The sequence below is a fragment of the Nylanderia fulva genome, unplaced genomic scaffold, assembly GCF_048542155.1.
Source record: "Nylanderia fulva isolate GAGA-0341 unplaced genomic scaffold, ASM4854215v1 Scaffold4, whole genome shotgun sequence".
Classification (NCBI taxonomy): Eukaryota; Metazoa; Arthropoda; class Insecta; order Hymenoptera; family Formicidae; genus Nylanderia; species Nylanderia fulva.
Window position 1 is genome coordinate 3,101,881 of NW_028190476.1, and position 19,853 is coordinate 3,121,733.

The 19,853-nt window shown below is 36.1% G+C and overlaps 1 protein-coding gene across 2 annotated transcripts in view; it reads left to right on the forward strand.

The window, feature by feature from the left end:
- Positions 1–19,853, forward strand: part of LOC114938045 (uncharacterized) — a 30,127-nt gene that overhangs the window by 3,968 nt on the left and 6,306 nt on the right. For both annotated transcript variants that reach the window (XM_085485832.1, XM_029311776.2), the window contains exon 3: positions 19,720–19,778. In XM_085485832.1, coding sequence (XP_085341958.1) covers positions 19,720–19,778 — 59 coding nt within the window. The remainder of the gene's footprint in view (positions 1–19,719; positions 19,779–19,853) is intronic.

Sequence of the window (19,853 nt, forward strand, 5' to 3'; positions counted from 1 at the left end):
TCGAGTTCGATCGCTACCAGAACACGGTTATCTCGGAGGCATCGTCAAGGAATTTTAACGGTGGCGAGTAGCACACACACGTATATATACATACACGGACGATGCAAGACGCTTGGCAAACACGCTCGTAATTTACTCCAATTTCCCTCGAAACGGTCGTAATAAAAGTTACGTCGGTATGTCCGGTCGCGACGTGATACAGATCGCGAGATGCAACGCTCAGCGTCATTGTACTGCATACTTTAATGACAGACGCCATGTGCCTCGATCCGCGAAAAATAGCCATTTTAATTTCAAGTTCGATAATATAAGATTAATAAATAACGAGAATTTTTCAATAAACTGTTGTTTTACTTTAATCATATACACGGAGAGAATTTTTTTTTTGAATTTATCCTAAAAATTATGGTAATGTGGGAAGAATTTTATATAAGAGTTTCTCTGATTAATATTTATCTCAATTAAAATACATGTACATAATAAAATTCAATGAACATATTTTACATCTTATTGTGATAGATATTAATATTTCTCACAGAAAAAACAGTATCCTTGAGAGAATGCAAATATGCCTTGATTTAAGTATATTTTATCCTTATAATAGCACCAAATATAAATAATTTTGGATAAAGGATAATTTATCCTTAAAACAAAGTGCAAAATATTCTTGGTTGAAGCTGAAATTTACTTATAAATATTGCAAGGACAAGTGACAAGTGTGCATCGGATATAAGCGGTACTTTCAAATAAATATAATAATTCTTAGTTCAAATGTGACTAAGTTTGTTTTTACCATATACGATTTTTAAAACAAGAATATATCTTAAGGATAAAATTTACTTTACACAAATTTATTTATTATTAAGGCAAATGAAAATTTGTGATTACAAAGAGCATTCTATGCTTAAATCAATCAAATAGCGTTCAAGAATAAAAATATACTTGAATCAAGGATTCCTTTTTTTCTGTGTTATTGTGTGGTAAATAAATATTAATCAGAGAAACTCTTATAATTATAATATTGTTCCACTACCACATTAATCCCACGATTATTATGATTTTCAGAGTAAATTCTATAAGAGAAAATTCTCTCTGTGTAGGAAATAGTTTTAGTAGGGAACAGTTTTCTCTTCTCAAATGTAAGAGTAAAAGGACATCATATATAGACATGCTTTCTTTTTTAAATTTTGGCACACAAATTTCTGACAATAAGATACGCGCAATCTAACAAGATTTCAAGATTGACATTCAATTGTCATTAGAGAGAAAATTATTAAGGATGTATGGGAGACATCTAAAAATAGTACAAAATTTATAAAATTTATATAGATTACTTCTACTTTGATACTATAAAGCTATTATTAACATTTAACTTTTAACTCACTAACTCATTAAAAAATTATTGCAATTTAAATTCTTCTAGTTTTACATATAATCTTCTGAAAATTCGTTACTCTGATTGATTATATTACGTTAAAAATATCGAAAAAATAATACCATGTATTTTAAATTCGTTATATGTATAACTGGAACTTTAAAGAACAGTATTGCAAAACATTAGAGCACTTAGCAGTCACTAAACCGTTTAGAAGAAAATAATAATTTGTTGAAAGTCTGGTTTTTTTCGATTTCTGAATATTAAACTATAGCGATCTTCCATGAGATGAATAGGCGTTGATACTTTTTGTCTCCGATACATTCTTAAATCGTGAAATGAATTGGCTCGTAAGGAAACATATCCCGAAATAATGATGCGATTCTCCCTTAATGAAATCGCGTAAAGAAATCGAATCGGCCGTTCTAAATTTGACTCGGTTGTGAGCCATCGGTAATACGAGAGGACCACGTGCAGCGTGTCGATCTCCGGTTCTTATCCCCGACCGCGGATGCAAACGTGCCCTCGTCGAACATCTGCGTACACGTCGCGTCGGGGCCCAAAAACGGAAACGAAGAATCGGGAGGGGAGAATGATGGAAAGCAGCTGGAATTTCATTAGCGCGATAAAATGATCGGACGAATTAATCTGCCGAATATATACCTAACGTAAAAGTCATTACGGCCGCAACGTTTATAGAATCGTGGAAGAAAATAACCCAGCAAACACCGATATATAATTGTTACATTGCTATAATAAAACGGAATATAACAGGTAATATAACGTGCACGTTGCATGTAACATTCATGTTAGTTGTAATTTCCAACTCATAGATGTAACATTTTAATATAACATATATTACATTGTAGTTATATTGTAATTATATACCAAATAGCACATTGGTGTATTGATAAGTCAGTGCTATCTTGGGATATAATGACAATATAACTACAATGTAATATATGTAATATTAAAAATGTTACATCTATGATGGGGGAAATTACAACTAACATATACGTTACATGTAAACATGCTTAAGTTATAACCATATTTATATACTGTGTTTGCTGGGAAGTTTGAGAATTTATAGCTCGTCTAGATCCCAGCAAACACGTATATAATGTTATATACTTAAGCATGTTACATGTAACGTATATGTTAGTTGTAATTTCCACTCATAGATGTAACATTTTAATATAACATATATTACATTGTAGTTATATTGTAATTATATACCAAATAGCACATTGGTGTATTGATAAGTCAGTGCTATCTTGGGATATAATGACAATATAACTACAATGTAATATATGTAATATTAAAAATGTTACATCTATGAGTGTGGGAAATTACAACTAACATATACGTTACATGTAACATGCTTAAGTATATAACATATTTATATACTGTGTTTGCTGGGAAGTTTGAGAATTTATAGCTCGTCTAGATCCAGCAAACACAGTATATAAATGTTATATACTTAAGCATGTTACATGTAACGTATATGTTAGTTGTAATTTCCCACTCATAGATGTAACATTTTAATATAACATATATTACATTGTAATTATATTGTAATTATATATCAAATAGCACATTGGTGTATTGATAAGTCAGTGCTATCTTGGGATACAATGACAATATAACTACAATGTAATATATGTAATATTAAAAATGTTACATATATCTATGAGTGTGGGAAATTACAACTAACATATACGTTACATGTAACATGCTTAAGTATATAACATATTTATATACTGTGTCTGCTGGGCGATTTATTCGCACAATTCGATTCGGAAAGTTTAGCTATTGTAATAGATCGTAGAAAGAGGAAATTTTGAAAACTCTCACGATTGAAAAAAATCGTCAAAGGAACTCTGAAAAAAAGCACGGAAATTATATATGGTAACGTCCGGTGCGTGATTATATATACGAAAAGAATTCTAGGTACAATACGCAACCTTTTTCAATATATACCGGTGCGCGACCTAACTGTTTCTTCGGTTCTTTCGGGAATAGACAAAGAGCGGCGGCGGTCACCCTCAACCCTGAGAGAAAGAAGGGGGAGGAAGGGGGTGAAAAGGCGGTGAAAGAGAGAAAGGGCACACGACGGAGACAAATGGCTAGGGCGAATCAAGAGACGCGACAGAGACAGGAATCGAAGGGAGAGCGAAAGGGGTGCTGGTATACAAATGCACGATTCATCTTGGCGAAGGGATGGGACGATGATTAAGAGTCTATCCTCACCACACCTAAAGACGCGTACACACATGCTTCGCGAGAGAGAGAGAGAGATAAAATGATAGAAGGGGATGTGGAAGGAAAACGTCGTTAATGGCTGCCGGCAGGAGCCGACCATGAAATTTCAGCTCGACTTTCGGATTAGAGGTTTCGAGCCGTATAGGAAAGAGAGTTCGTTTCGGTCGCGTGAGATGATGACGCGATATCTCTCTACGCGCCGTGTGTGCGACGAGATCATTTGGTCGGAGAGAGATATAATCGAGACAGAAAGAGAAAGAGAAGTCGCTCGAACGCGAGATCAGTGCTTGCTGTTATCTAAAGAAAATTATATAGATGATCATCTAGATGAAACTTTCGCGTCATCTTATCTTTAATACGTGTGATCATATTTTCATTTGTAAAAATGGATAAATAAAAATATGAATACGTATATTTTTATATCCTTTTTATAATTTATATATATTTTTTTATAACTGTGTTTATATAAGCAGTCTTAAAAATTATTATCTAGAAAATTATATATAGATGAGTCGCCCTATAATTTTATCTTATTAAATAAAAATATGAATACATATATTTTTATATCCTTTTTATAATTTATATATTTTTTTATAACTGTGTTTATATAAGCAGTCTTAAAAATTATTATCGAGAAAATTATATAGATGAGTCGCCCTATAATTTTATCTAGATATATTCAAAACAAAATTATCTTTATCTTACCTAAATTTACATATTTTTATCTCATCTTTATCTAAATTTAAAATCATCTGAACACAACACTGCGCGAGATGAATATATGGTATGCGTTCGTCCGCAGGCAACGATAACGAAACGCGTTTTAAACATAGAGCTCAATATCACATTTTTTTATTCCACACGATTCAATCGAACTCGATATTAATAGGTAGTCGCTCGCGAAATTACACGGAGAGAATTTTCTCTTAGAATTTATCCTGAAAATCATGTTGATCGGGATTATGGCAATGTGGTATTGGAAGAATTTTATAAAAGCTTCTCTGATTAATATTTTTACCACAATAAAAAATATGAATATCTACCGCAATAATATATCAAATATGTTCGATTAATTTTACTGTGTACATACACTGAAAAAATTTTATTGAATTCGAATAAGTATTTATTTCAATACTGTCAAATAAATCATTTATTTGAAACTATTGATTCGACGTAAAAAATATTTATAAATTTGATATAAGAGAATTCTTTTCAAAACAGATAAATATTTATTTGTTTTAAATAAATTATTTATTAGACAGTATTGAAATAAATATTTATTAACTTAATAATTTGTTTCCAGTGTATTATTTTTTATTGTGGTAGATATTAATCAGAGAAACTCTTATAAAACTCTTTCAATCTTACTCACTTTTCTCTTACTTTTTTTTTCTTTTTCTATGTGTTAGTGTACCTTACAACTTTCTGATGTATCATCATTCGTTTTTCTTTTTGGTATATTCTTTTTTGTACTAGAAGCTTCTTCCCGTTCATATACGATTAAATAAATTATTAAATAAATATCATATTGTCTCACGATTATCAGGATTTTCAGGGTAATAAATTCTAAGAGAAAATTCTCCGTGAACGAATTACAAATTCGAAATCACGCGGGCAAAAATTCCGAAACTATCATAAACGAAAAGAATGTTGTCAGACGATGCTGCGTCACATTAGAAACGTTCCGCATGTATAATATTTGACACCACATACATCTTTGTCGCGATCCGAGCATATGGCGAGATCTGTTTCTACAACATATAGTAATGCACTCGGAAAAATGCTCTTTCTTTCTTCGAGCTCCGAAAACATTATTATTACAATTCCATGTGTTTCACTTTACATATCGTCGGTTCAGCGCGTCAGTTTTTTCCAAATGAATAAATTCTCTCGCGCGAGATAGGTTTTTTTTTCTCTATCTCGAATTTCGAATTTAATCCATGTCCGAAAATACACGCAAAAATCGATAAAAGACGATTATGGAAGAGATGTATCCTCAGGGGAGACTAATCCACCGCGGCAAACAATACACGAGTAACTCATCTCCGCCAGCTAATTTGCGTCAAATTATGGAGGCGACAAAGTGTATTTTGCGCGTTGTTACGCGCGAAAATCTCTCACGGGGACGAAGCCGCGATGAAGACAGACACGGAAAAAGTACGATAAACGATGGAAAGAGCATAGCATAAAGAAAGGAGAGGAAGAGAGAGGGATAAAGGGGTGGTTCAGGGGTTCGGGGGAGAAAGAGAACACTAATGACACCGCGCCAGCCGTCGTCTCGACTTTTTGCCATCGGTTCGGAACGTGGATTTGTGCGCGAGAAAATACGTCGAAACGGAAACCGCGAAGAAACGAAACCGCGACGATAATCGAATGACAAATATTCCGCGGAATCGCAGCGACAGCAGTCGCGTCTTAATCACGATAATCGTCATTTGGGAAAGGCGATTGTATGATGTATATATACATATAAAAAAATCTATTGAAAAAATTGTCATCTTTTTTAAAAACATTTCAAACTCTCGACAATTCGAAATTGAACTCTGTTACAGTCGAGATGAGATATATATATATATAGATTAATAGTACCTAATGACGCGATTATTTTCGAATATTTGTCCTCTCGGTGTTTATATAATTGTAGGAAATAAAAATTGCAACTTTTGCGACTCGAATTTTACTAATTTCATATTAAATTAAAATACAAATTTGTCACTCATCGTTGAAGCTACGTCGAGATCTGTATACAAATATATAAAATGAAAATTTTAACGTCGTTCAAAATAATTAATATCAAAGTTTCTATTTCCGATACATATTTCATTAAATCTCATAAATTCTGAAGACTTTTTAAAATAGATATTTTTGCAGAATTTATATGTGTAAAAATATTTTCTTCTTTAAATTGCTCCAATAAATAAATCGAATTAACGCGCGCACATGATTTATATACCTATATTAATATATATAACTATATAATATACAAATAATAAATATCAGGGTTTTGCCGGCAGAGTCGATGCTTCTTTTATACATCTTCTTCTCTCGGGTTGTCGGGGTCGTAAAAATTCATCGATTTATACGTTATACTCGCGAAAAATTTCTTCACTTCATTACTCGCGACTTTACACGACATTCCTGAATTCCGCAATCGCGACGATAAAATTTCATCGTTTCGCACTTCAAGTCGATGAAGCAACTTTGAGCGAGAGTTATAAACTCGAAGCGGAGATAATCGATGGATGAAATTGTCTCTCTCTTGTCTCAGGGCACATATATAATATATGTCTTCGAAATGTAGGAGAAAAAAAGACCGTAGAACAGGCTACATATAAAGACACCATATGGTGCATGTGAGACAAGAGACGCGAATGAGAGAATTAAGTAACTGAACGAAGATGATCCCGTTCTGGTCTTATCGATCGAATTTTAATCGACTTAATCGGCGAAGCGTTTATATAGGAACAAAATCAACATGCAGTTAATTATTCGCGATGCACTAATGTGCGCTTAACACATTAAATGCGCTTTCTCTATATATATGAGTTATTTGCGAGACTCGTGGCAATGCTTTTGGAACATTACAAATACATTACAGCATCATAAATACAACGATACGAGTCGTTTGGGGATACTTAATTTGCCTTTCAGGATAAACTTTCCACGTCAGGATATACTCGGGAGGGTAATTTTATATAACGTTTAATGTAAAATTTGTAATATGTAATTTATTCTATAACTGAGATATTTATATTTTAACGTAGGCGGATAAATACATATATAACGTAAAGATGAATATATTCGCGAATTGCAAATTTCGAAAACCGAAATAGATTTGCCGATTGTTTAGACGTTTCAGTGGAATACATTTCGCGATAAAAACAATACGTGATACAAACAGTAGATATGGATGACAGAAATAGTGTGTAGGTCGCTTATCTGACATATAAAAAATAGCATTTTGACGTAAAAACATCGACCGCGATACGGCGACTTCCGGTCAAATTCTTCGGGATAGTATCTTCGCGCGACTGCTATCGAGAGTCGATTATCTATCTGGTGTACGACGGGAATTACGTTTCCGTTCTATAAAAACATAACATGGATTCACGAGAGAGATAGACGTAATTTATATCGGGTTTGTAGATGCATTTGATTGGACGCTGATAATTGCTATTTCCAGGGAACGTTGACATGACAAATTTACAACATGTCGCGCGAACATTTAATTGACTGAATAATTTCGCATAGTTACATAATAATAGTGAGTTAATTTTATTTTATTTAATCGTCAAGACTCTATATAGTGCTCTAAAATAAAAGAAACAATAATTAAATGTTTATAAATATTAATTTTTTTAATTTTATAGCTTTTTACTGATAAAGAATAAAATCTAAGATTGCATTATAAATGGTGGAAAAAAATATTTTGCGAAACTTTGCGAACCGACATCTTCGGCGCGAAATTACATAGAAGGAATTTCCTCTTATTGTTTGAATTTACCTTGAAATTCATAGTAATTGTGAGACAATAATATGGTATTGGAAGAATTTTATAAAAGTCACAATAAAAAATATTTATATCTACCACTTCGTTTTACTATGTACATGAAAATATTTTTTATCATGGTAAATATTAATCAGAGAAATTTTTATAAAATTCAATAATATACATAGTAAAACTAATCGAACAAATTTTATATCTTATTGTGGTAGATATTAATATCTTTTATTGCTGTAAATATTAATCAAAGAAACTTATAATATTATGTACACAGTAAAATTAATCAAACACATTTTATATCTTATTGTGATATAGATATTAATATTTTTTATTGCGGTAAATATTAATCAGAGAAACTCTGATAATATTATTAACACAGTAAAATTAATCAAACATTTTATATTTTATTGTGATATAGATATTAAGTAATATTTGTTATTATATGGTAAATATTAATCAAAGAAACTCTTATAATATTATATACACAATAAAATTAATCAAACATATTTTATATCTTATTGTGATATAGATAATATTTTATATATATACCATATATATATGGTAAATATTAATCAGAGAGAGAATAAACTCATAAAATTCTTCCAATAATATTATCATGATTTTGAGGGTAAATTCTATAAGAGAAAATTGTGTAGAAAGAACGATTGTCGAAACTCGCGATCCGCACGAGGACGCGGATCGAGAAGGTGCACTCCCCGATGCACTCGGGGACGATACTCGACGATACTCGCAGCCGATGTTGAATCCGTAAACGCTCCGCGGCGGAGAGAAAATAATGCGCGCGGTGGCTCCGGAGCGGAATCCAGTCGAATGGGAATGCTGTAGAATGCCGGCAAAAACCGCAGCCAGCGGGATCATTAGTCTACGGACCGGCCTGTATAATCCATCGGTTACCTTATACCGGGTGGAAAGAAGTTTGAGCGAATTCGACCTCGTTGTTTTTCGCTCCGGAATTCGCGTTACTTTTCTTCCGCGGATGCTCGTCCAAATTTCTCGTCTTTGAAAATGCAACGAAAGATGTCAAAAATGTATGAAAAAGGATCCCACCGAATACCTCAATGCACGAATTGTGTGGGGATGCTTGCGATAAGTAAAGAGAAAGATAAAGAAACTCGCGTGTTTGAAAAATTAAAACTTCATCATATCTATAATCTTCCGCCGATTTTTTAATCCGCATCCTCGCAAAGATATTTCGATTCGATCGTAAAACACACCTCGGGGAGGAAATTTGATCTCACGAGAGACGTAGGAAGATTCCCTTCAAAAGTAATCCGAATACAAATCGCCTCGCTTCGATATCGAGTTCATCCTTTCGACAAACATACGAAAACGAGTGAAAGATCTACTTGAACCTTTTCTTTTCAATTCGCTGTTGCTTCGAGTATTCGGTAGTTCTTCGAGTAGTTGTCCGCTCTACAAATAAGGTTCCTCTTCCACGTTATCTTCGGAACTGTACGGACCCAACTTTGCGAAACGTTCCTCTTCTATAGATCCTTAATTCTGCAAATGCACCTATTCAACAGCATCCATTCAATTATTTTATTCTATCAATTCTCGGAACTGCAGAGAGATACAGCCGCGCGATTCTCAACAATTCTATTTTAATTCTAATTTAATGTTTTATTATATTACATTCCTGCGTCTAGAAATTTTTAGTTTTTATAAACTCTGCAACATTGCAAATGCTTTATCTCGAGGATTTTGAATCGCAAAGTTCTTATCTTCTTGGATTTTGTTAATCTGTCAACCCGTTTATTCTGTTATCACGCTAGCCACAGTATATATACGTATGGAATATACGATAATATTTTTTTATATTAGTTACAATCATACATTTCAAAGAAATATCCGCCATATCCCTGTTTCTCTTTTAATTATATATCGCACATTGTTATTATGTTGAATTTATCAATGTCATAAATATACATTATGAATCTAGATCTCATTGCAATCACGCGTAACCTGTTTGGCGGAGATATAGATTGCAGACAATTACGTTACAAGATTTTTTTCATGCCTAATAGCGATTCAAGGTTTTCACACCGCACATGTATGATTTTGCGCAAGTTTGGTGGAAAATAACGCAATTTTTTTTTCTCTTTCGCGAACGAGAGCGAACGCCATTCTCTTCTCCGTCGCCGCGAATGACACAGTCGCGTCTAATGCAAAGAGAGCGAGGCTTTTTTGCTAATTGCACGTTATCCCGCGGCGAATGAGAACGCGAAGCGCGCGCGCGCGCAACAAACTCACAGAAGCGGCGAAAAAGCTCTCCAACGCGAGCAGACGCGAGCAAGAACCCGCTCAAGGCGGAACGCGCGGCTTAAGCCGTGAAATAATTGCGTGTTTTGCAGGGCGAAGTGAAATACTACGTTCAAATCTTCCTCGCGCGGGATTTCATCCGACGTAACCTACACGTTCGAAGACTCGAGAGTTCACCGTCCGTCCCGCATTTTCCGCATTAACTTAAGGGGATCGTAAACGCCGTCCTGTTTTATCGATGAAATATCATTTTTGCGCACCCTTTTCTTTTTATTACTTTGAATAGAATTTTTTATTTTTTAATTGGTTTTTTTTTTTTTTTTTTTACATCAAATCGATAGCTTCGCGCTTTATGTTTTTATATACGTATGCACTTTAATCGTGGAGAAGCATTTATTATTCTATTCAATCTGTAAAGAGCATTAATGATGTTTTATTGATAAAACAGGACGACGTTTAGGATCCTTTTGTGCCCTTAAACCCATACTAAAGTTGGTTTTGATCGTCTATTCACTATTCACTAGATATAGGATCATCCTTATAGGTGTAGATAGGACATTAAATACGGACGAGACACATCCCAGGTTTTCGAGGTTTTTCGTCGAAAAATTCACAAACTGTAAAATTCCTTGTTCCATCCCATGGCTCGTATCGATTTGTATTTTTTTTTCTTCCTTTATTCAATTCGCGTTACATGTTTTCATTGTTTGCCGTTGATATTTTTACGGCGACTGAAATCTTGCGGGATTGGCGAAAGCTCGTTTACACGATTGTTGTTTTGCCAGAAAATTGGAAACCGAGACGTGCGTCAATTCCTTTTAAACCGCTCCAATGTAACAGTATAGTCTCATTGAGCGAAATTCAGATGTCCGGTCGCGTTCTAAGGCGAGATTTAAAATCCCGTCGACGACGATGACGGCATCACCACCGAAGAATTCGTTCAACCGCAGCCCACGCGCGTTCATTTATTCGTCTTATGCACCGACTTGCAAAGTTCCTCTCGCGAGGAATCGCCAAATCAGCTCGCGAGTCCGATCCTCGACCGATCAATCTTGATCGAGAGTGTTCTTATTCGACCGACCAAATTCCAATCTCCAAGTCTTATTTTACATATCTCGTCGAGATTCTCTTCAACTCGTTACATTCTATGCATTTATAACGTTCATCTCGAATTTACGAGAGCGTATCCGGTGGCATATCGCGATGACAATTTGCTTTCTCGGTGAATCTCATTGTTAATTTCTTCTCTCGTAATTCAATAAATTTAAATTCCGAATTCGAGAAAAGCGATCTAAATGCGATATCTAAATGAGAACGGAAGCGCAATAAAAAAAGCATCATGTCAAAGAGTTTAATTGTCGAAAGATATTTTCGGATTTAGACGTCGGATTCTGCGGTCGGCGAATTTATATATATATATATTGTATATATACGAGAACGGCGGAAAATTACGCGACATTCTTCTTGCCCGGGTATATTTCCTCGTTTATCAGCATCCGTTGGATTCCCATGACCGCTACGCGGAATGGAAGCAACTTTCAGCTCCGACAAGAGCAGCGACGGCCGCGAACGCGTCCGACCTAGTATAAATAGGTCCGTTTCTTGTCGACCTTAGTTAAACAAAGTTTCACGGTGGTGGTAGACGAGCACGAGGGGGTTGGCTGCGGGTAGAGAGAAGCTCGTGAACCCTGCGGAGCGACCTCGCCCTGCTGCTGTTGCTGGTGCTATTGCTGCTGGTGCTGCTGCTCCTGCCGGGATCCGGGGAAAACGCAAAAACCGCTGGCTTCGGCGGAGCTCGAAGCGGATAACTTCGACACGTACCGGGTGTCCTTACGAGAGAGAAATACCCGCGCGATTGTTTATTCCCGAAGAAATCTATAAGTCCACTCGGTGTTGATGTTGAAGCAATCAGGGTGTCTAGCGGTCAGGGAACTCGGGTATTGTCAGGGAATTTTATAAATCTGGAATTGTCAGGGAAAATGTCAGAAAATTTTAATATTTATCTCTGGATTTTTTCACATTGTTCTACATTCGCCTCAATAATTTGACATTTTTTATTAAATAAATATAAAATTGGAACGATATATTTAATTCGACCCAAACTAGCCAAGAAATTTTTATTTTATTTCCACAACGTTTCGACCGTCTGTTTTTGGTCCTTTTCAAGTGAAAAATTTCGTGATAAAAGCGCAGTTAGTTGACACTGTTGTCATGATTATTAAACAATATGATTATCGGAATTTTTTAAAAACATTTGAAAACTTTTGAAAGAAAGTAACCGCATCTTTTCGTTATGATGGATCGTCAAAAAAAACTCAAAATAAATATAACTTTTTCTTGACTCTCATCACGCTAATTTTCTGTGTTGTTAAAAATCGATTCATCCACAGCGTGTCCGTTAATTTATATTTTTATCGTCGTGTTATTTTATTTCAATGCGTTTAATAGAGATAAGACTAAAAAATTTCATATAATATAAATAAAAAAAGGTGATTATTTAAATAGTTTATAGTGACATGTTTGTTTCGATTATCGTATATAATGCAGATTGTATAATTAAAATTTTTGTTTCAACTTCCGAACCTTTTCATTGTTGACAAAAACCTCATGACAAGAATTTCATGACTTAACATTTAATTAATTCATCATAGATATATGCAATTTATATATTTGGAAAAAATAATACTAAAAAATCCGGGAAAAAATAAATTCAGGGAATTTTTTTTATTGAGTCTGCTAGACACCCTGGAAATATCTCCAATAGATATGTCTGAACGGGAGAAGACATTGTTCGACGGCTAATCATCACTCGGGTTTATTACGATGATTTCGTTTCCATCTGGTTGTTTGAAGGAGGAAACCGCGCACTCGCAGTTTCGAGTTCTGTCAATGATCATCATTGACGGTGAAACCCTCATCGCGAACGCTCGTTGCTCCGGATAACGAGAGGATAAGTACGCCACAAAATTATACACTCTCCTTTCTTCTTTCTTTCTTTTTTTTTCTTTGAACCATCGGGCGAGACATTCATTATTTTTACGTTTACGTGGATTTCATTCCAATTCGGATATTCGCGAACTTTCGCTTTTCTTAGCACGCGGCTCGATCTTGCACTTGCACTTGACTCTCAATATCTCCGGAAAAAAATTGTAATTTTTCGATCAAGATATTCCTGACTGACGTGAATTTATTAAAAAGAATTAATACACTCTTGATGAAATTTCAATATTTTTGTCACGCGATACATTCTTCAGTCGAGTGTAATTTGTATCGATCTGCCGGTGCAGTGAATCCGAAAACAATATGCAGTTTGCGGAGTCTGTTTTTCGTGCGATCGGAATTGCTCCGGTAGGCTATCTCCTCCTTTCCTCTCCCTTTGGAGGAGTCCAGTTTTTCGTGATAACCCCCGAGAGAAGTCTCGTCTCAGAATTTCACTGACCGATCGTAAATCGCGACCGTAGCAGATGGCCGAGCCGCGCCAGCACGTTAATGCACTTATAATGCGAGGCATCCGCTCCTCGCATCTCGCCGACTGTTGGACCGCAAGGGGTGGGAAAGGGAGGGTAGGCTCCCCTCGTGGGCATCGAGTTACTCCTCTCGAGGTGGAGTGCCACAAAACTCGTCAAAGAACTTTCGGCTGTTAACGACTATACGACTTCGAAGTTGGTTCGAGCCGATTGGAGGTTTTATACCGAAGAGAGAGAGAGAAAGAGAAAGAAACTGGATATCTCTCTCTCTCTCTCTCTCTCGGAAGAGTTAATTGGCACTTGATAATTCAAGGAAATTTATACGCCCGTCTCATAAAAAAAGCCGTAATCGCTTTCTTGTGAGAGAGATGCGCGAACAAGTAGTCTTCTTAACAGTGTTTGCTGTTATCTAAATAGAATTATATAGATGATCTAGATGAAATTTTGGCGGCATCTTATCTCTATGTAGATAATAAAAATATGTATTATCTGTATCAGCATCTTATATAAAAAAAGTATTGTCTTTACTAAATTATCTAGAATAATTTTCAGATAATTTTGGTTTAGAATCATAGCACATAAAAATACTTAAATAGTAGAACTTAAGCAGTAAGCGATAAAAAATTATAAATAAAAATATGAATACATATATTTTTATATCCCTTTTACAATTTACATTTTTTTTTATAACGGTTCGTCATATAATTTTATCTTTTAGCTAGATATATTTAAAACAAAATCATCTTCATCTTCTATCTAACAATAAGATAAATTTACATATTTTTATCTCATCTTTATCTAGCTAATTTTAAAATCATCTATATAAGCACAACACTGCTTCTTCATAAGAACAGCGATATTTTTCATGTCGCTAAATAAGTTATTTACGCAATATTGTGAAGTGCATGCAACTATTTAATGCACGTAAAATTTGCGTTGCACATTATTCCTTGCATCAATCGGAGATTCATTATAGAAGCCAATATATAATTTGCGTTTTTTTCTTTTTTTTTAGATAATTACATGTTTGTTATAATATCTCTCCATGATTTTACGAGTAATCTTATCAAGATCACGATGAGTTCTGATCACGCACACGGTCATATAATATTGTAGACGCACGTGACGACATACAAGTTCTCTCTCGATCTCTAGAATATAATTCTGGCGAATTCGTTCTGGATACAGCAAGCTTCCAGATATAGCAGTAGCTCCGGCGCAAGAAGCGTCGCGTAATTGTCTTCTGCCACAAAAGCGCGCAGTCACACCTTATTTATAATCCTGTCGATTCATGACGCTCTTCATGTATCTGGACATTCTGTCGTGCGGATAATTAGTTTTCGCTGAACCGCGCGAATCTGTCTAAATTGCACGAAGGAAAAATCGTGATCCTATGATCGATAATTCTCATGAAATGACTCCGGCAAATGAACGAATAAAATGCAATTGCGTCTTCCGATTACTCGAAATAAATATACGATATAGTATAGTAAAATCATTAATCTTCTTAAAGATCGAGGAAATCTTAAAGTTAAATACCGAGGTGCAACCTTAAAGCAGTTTTCCCGAATTAAAACAGGCATTTATCAAAATTGCAGGCAAATTTTTCAGCCGCGGTTCGTTTCCTTTTTTTTTCGCTGATTCATCGCTCTTTAGTATCATCGGCTTGCTAACGACTTATTAAAGCCGAGGAGCAAATTTTTCATTAGTCCGCTCGTTAATATTCTTCCCGCGCCGCAAATCTCCCGAGTCGTTTACCGTAACAACGCGAAAGATATTCGTATCTCGCGGATCCCTCCTTTCTTACGGATAATGAGCGCGTGCAAAGAATCGAAATGCGCGAGCGAAGGAAGAGGATCCTTTTAGGATTCGCGTTCCGCGAATATCGAGAGGACATTCTCGCGGTCGTCGGAAAGGATCGGCGCAATTTCGCGTCGCCGCGCGGCGAGAAGAAGTCGATTGAAAATTGTTGCGCTCGTAAAAAGCGCGCAAAACGGCGCGCGATGCTACGTGCCGCGAAAGTCGATTCGCTTCAACTTACAGGTTAGCCTCTCTTTCCGTTCCCTCGGGTGTTATCGCGTTGCCAATTTTGCAATCCGCGAATCCAGGACTGCGAATACACATTATTGTAAAATGATTATTACTTTCCGTCCATGCGAGATGAAGATGTATGTATATTAAAGCAAACTAGATTTACCAAGTGCCACAATTGTAACGAAACTCCGCCATTTTGGCTCCACGCAGCTCCGACAATGTCGGACTTGTTACACTTACTTGAATGTATTTTATAATTTTATAATTTATTTTACAATTTAATTTTTTGTGAATGAAGAAAGATAAACTGGTAAATCACAAAAAATTGCATAAATAGCTTACGTAAAGCGTGTATTCTTTACATCATCCAACGCCATTTTGGCTCCGGCAATTTCGGACTTATTATACTTGCTTGAATGTATCTTAGAATTGATTTTACAATTGTATAATTTTTGCTGAATGAAGAAAGATGAACTTATAAATGACAAAAAGTTGCATAAGTATCTTACATAAAGTGTGTAGTATTCTTTACATTATCGGACGTGATTTTGACGTCTAACGACGTCATTCGACGTACGCTTGCTACCTGGATAGCGCATGTACTACTTTTCTCAGAGATTATATTACTCGAATCTCCCGGATTACAGCCGACTGGTTTCTCGACGGAAGAAAGAAAGAAAGATATATATCCTGCAAATATCTCTGGACGATCGCATCGCGCGAGCGCCAATTACCAGGCAGGCACCCTGTATACTTTGCGCGGCGCGACGATATCCCGCGGAAGCCGGGCGTAACCGCGTCGAGAATTGGGTAGCGAGCGCGGCAACGGGGAGATACGACCAGGCTAGAAACGACCAGGAGGAGAGAGGTTGGAAACTGTGATGCCCGCAAAAAGCATGGCAGACAGCGCCGATCGTTTTTGCTCGGCGTCAGCCGCGTTCCTACCGCCGCGTCGTCGTACTTCGTGGTGGTACATCGTTCTACCCTCTCGCTCCTCTCCCTCTCACCCCCTCTCGCTATCGCGTTTCCTATCCTTCCCTCTGCCCCTTTGTCCTCGCTCTTTTCTCTCGCTCCCTCTTCTCTCTACCCATCTTCCCTATGTCTTTCTCCTCTAGCTGTGACGTTCGAGTTTGTCGCGATCCATCTATCTGTCCATCTCTCTATCTCTGTTTGCGTGTTCTATTTGCCTCGGGATCGTGCAAACGGATGGGATTACCATCTCCTCCTCCTTCTTCGCGGTTTACGTATCCGGGAAAATGGATTACATTCGTATCGCTGTGAGGGAATTAGCGGCGTCCGAGAGGACGAGATCCGCTCTGGAATCGAGATTTCGTCATTAACTTCGCATCATCGGCTGTCGGGACTGACCGCCGGTGAAAATTGCGAAAAATCGACTGCGAACGAGTATTGGAACAATCGCATCGAGATCTTATATATTTTTGTTCACCTTTGATCAACAGTCGACATATAATCGAGCGCACATTTGTTTTCTTCGTCAAACTTTATATAGAAAAAGAAATGCAAATATCGTATATATACAATAATCTTCATTTATAGACGACCTTGCGGTAATTTTCGTCATCCCGATATCGCGCGAATCAAAGATTACACAACTTCTCTCGAGATATATACGTGTCTCGATCTTGCGCGTCTTCCAGCCTTGGATCCCGAGTGTATCCTCAAGCTCCTTCTTAAGAACATCTCCGAGGCCCCTGACAGGCTTGACTAATGGTCATCCTGCGTCCGCCCTCCGGCTTTATACTTCTCCGTCTCGCTCTTCTCTTCTGCTTCCGCGCGTTCGGGCAAAACGCGACGTCTCCGTCTCTCCCTTTCGCAGCCAGGCGATATCAGCACCGCTCCGAGCGTTTTAGTTAGCGCTAACGAAAGGGATCAACGAGTTTTCTAACTTGTCCGATGATCCTACAAGCGAGCGATTTGTTTCGCTCGTATATTTTAACCGAGAGAAAAGGAAAAGAAGAAAATTCTTTTAGAATTTACCCTGAAACTCTGGTGGTAATCGGAGGACAATTATGCTATTATAAAATATCAATATGTATTAATTGTACATTTTTTATATTTTAATTGTGGTAGATATTAATCAGGGAAATAAACCTTGTAATACCATGATTTTCAGGATAAATTCTAAGAGAAAATAATGATATAATTTTGCGTTTTTCATATATTTCTTGGTTCTTCAAGTTATTAGAATGTTGAAAAAAAAATTATTATATAAACGAATATTCATTGATTATTACGATAATATTAGAAATATATGCACAACATTTTAATAGTCTCTCTTACATATTAAATAAAAATATCTTTCACTTCTAATAGTTGCTCCAAGCAACCTCTTATGTTGAAATGAATAGTCGTGAGTTTTCCTCTGTCAAATTAAGATATTTGACAGTTTTACAAGGGTGCTTGTTGCGTTAATTTATTTATTGCGGAACGAACGTGCGGTACAGTAAAAAACGTGCCATTTGAGTAAAACTTGAGATTTTTTTCTTTTCTTTCACGCGAACAATGCAACCGACCTTTGGAGAAATGTCACCTTTTTCATTTTTATTTTCACCTTAACAATGTAGTTAAAACCACGAAACCGAACCCTTTCCCCAATTAAGAAATATAATCTGCAAGCTGTATAACCATTTATCTCGACCTAACTGTATTTCATATAATAAATTATACATATATCTTCCTTTTTAACTTATTAGCTCCAAGGAATGACGAAAATTGATGCAACCGTACAGCTCTGACTCGGCAAAGAGCAATAATTGTTTTCGCAAGTAACATTATTTCGTCTCGTTCAATTTGGCGAGAATCTCGTTATAAAATTAAATCGCGCTGCAAAATTAATTCGCGAGACACCGAGGACGATCTTTTTGCGTTTCTCCTCGTTTGCCGTCAAGTTTTACGAAATCGCTCGGTAACGTCGTATGATTATTTATACACCTTTGCAACCCTGTCTGCCCTGTACGCGATCATAAAATTCCGCATAGTCCTCGTAAATTAGTTAAACGAGCTGATGGAACGCTCCCGTGCGAGAATCCGAAGAGGTATACAAGTGCAAGAAGAAGGAAGAAATTATTTTATGCATTTTTATTCCTTTTCGCCTTTTTTTTTTTTACATATCTTGGGTACATCGATTATATATATACATATGTATACAGAGCGCGATTATAAAATTTATAAAAATTGCACTAAAAATACATTTTTTCGCTCTCCGATTTAGACTCTCGCTCAGTCATTCGCTTTTTTCGTTGTTTCTCTCCCCGCAATGTGAGACCCTCTCATTGATTCAAAAAATGTTTATACATGTACAGTTTTCATTAATCCGATACGCTACGTATCTGATACGTTCGCAATAACAACGCCAGGAACAAACAACAGTTATCCGTCCGCATATTTTTCAACGCTATCGACAATATCTGTAGATCCCTCTCTTTCTTTTTTTCTTTTTTTTTTTTTGTTATTACGAGTGAGGAAATAATAGATAATACCCACGCTTCGACGATGAGGACGCAAAAACAAGCGCGCGTGAGCAAATAAATTTTCGTATGGTTTTAATATATATTTTTACAGATTTTCCATAGAAAATTCTCGTTAAATAATGAAACGTGGGAAATCCAATATATGCAGAAATACGCATAGTAAATTACAATTTGTTTTATATCGAGATGTATAAAAGTACGATAGAAAGGGAGGCGCGAAGGAAAAGCATTAAAATTTATAAGAGAAAAGTCTAAGATACACGCGACACTTTCTTGCTCTTCAACATCTGATTCTTTATGTTTCAGTAAGCAAGCTGTATTCGATGGAAAGAAAGCTATTAGAGGCGGCATACCATTCGTTTTCCGTAAGTATATAAGCGGTATAAGATATATGTACTTGATATCATGGGCGTTCGCAGGATTTTTTCCAAGAGCAAGAG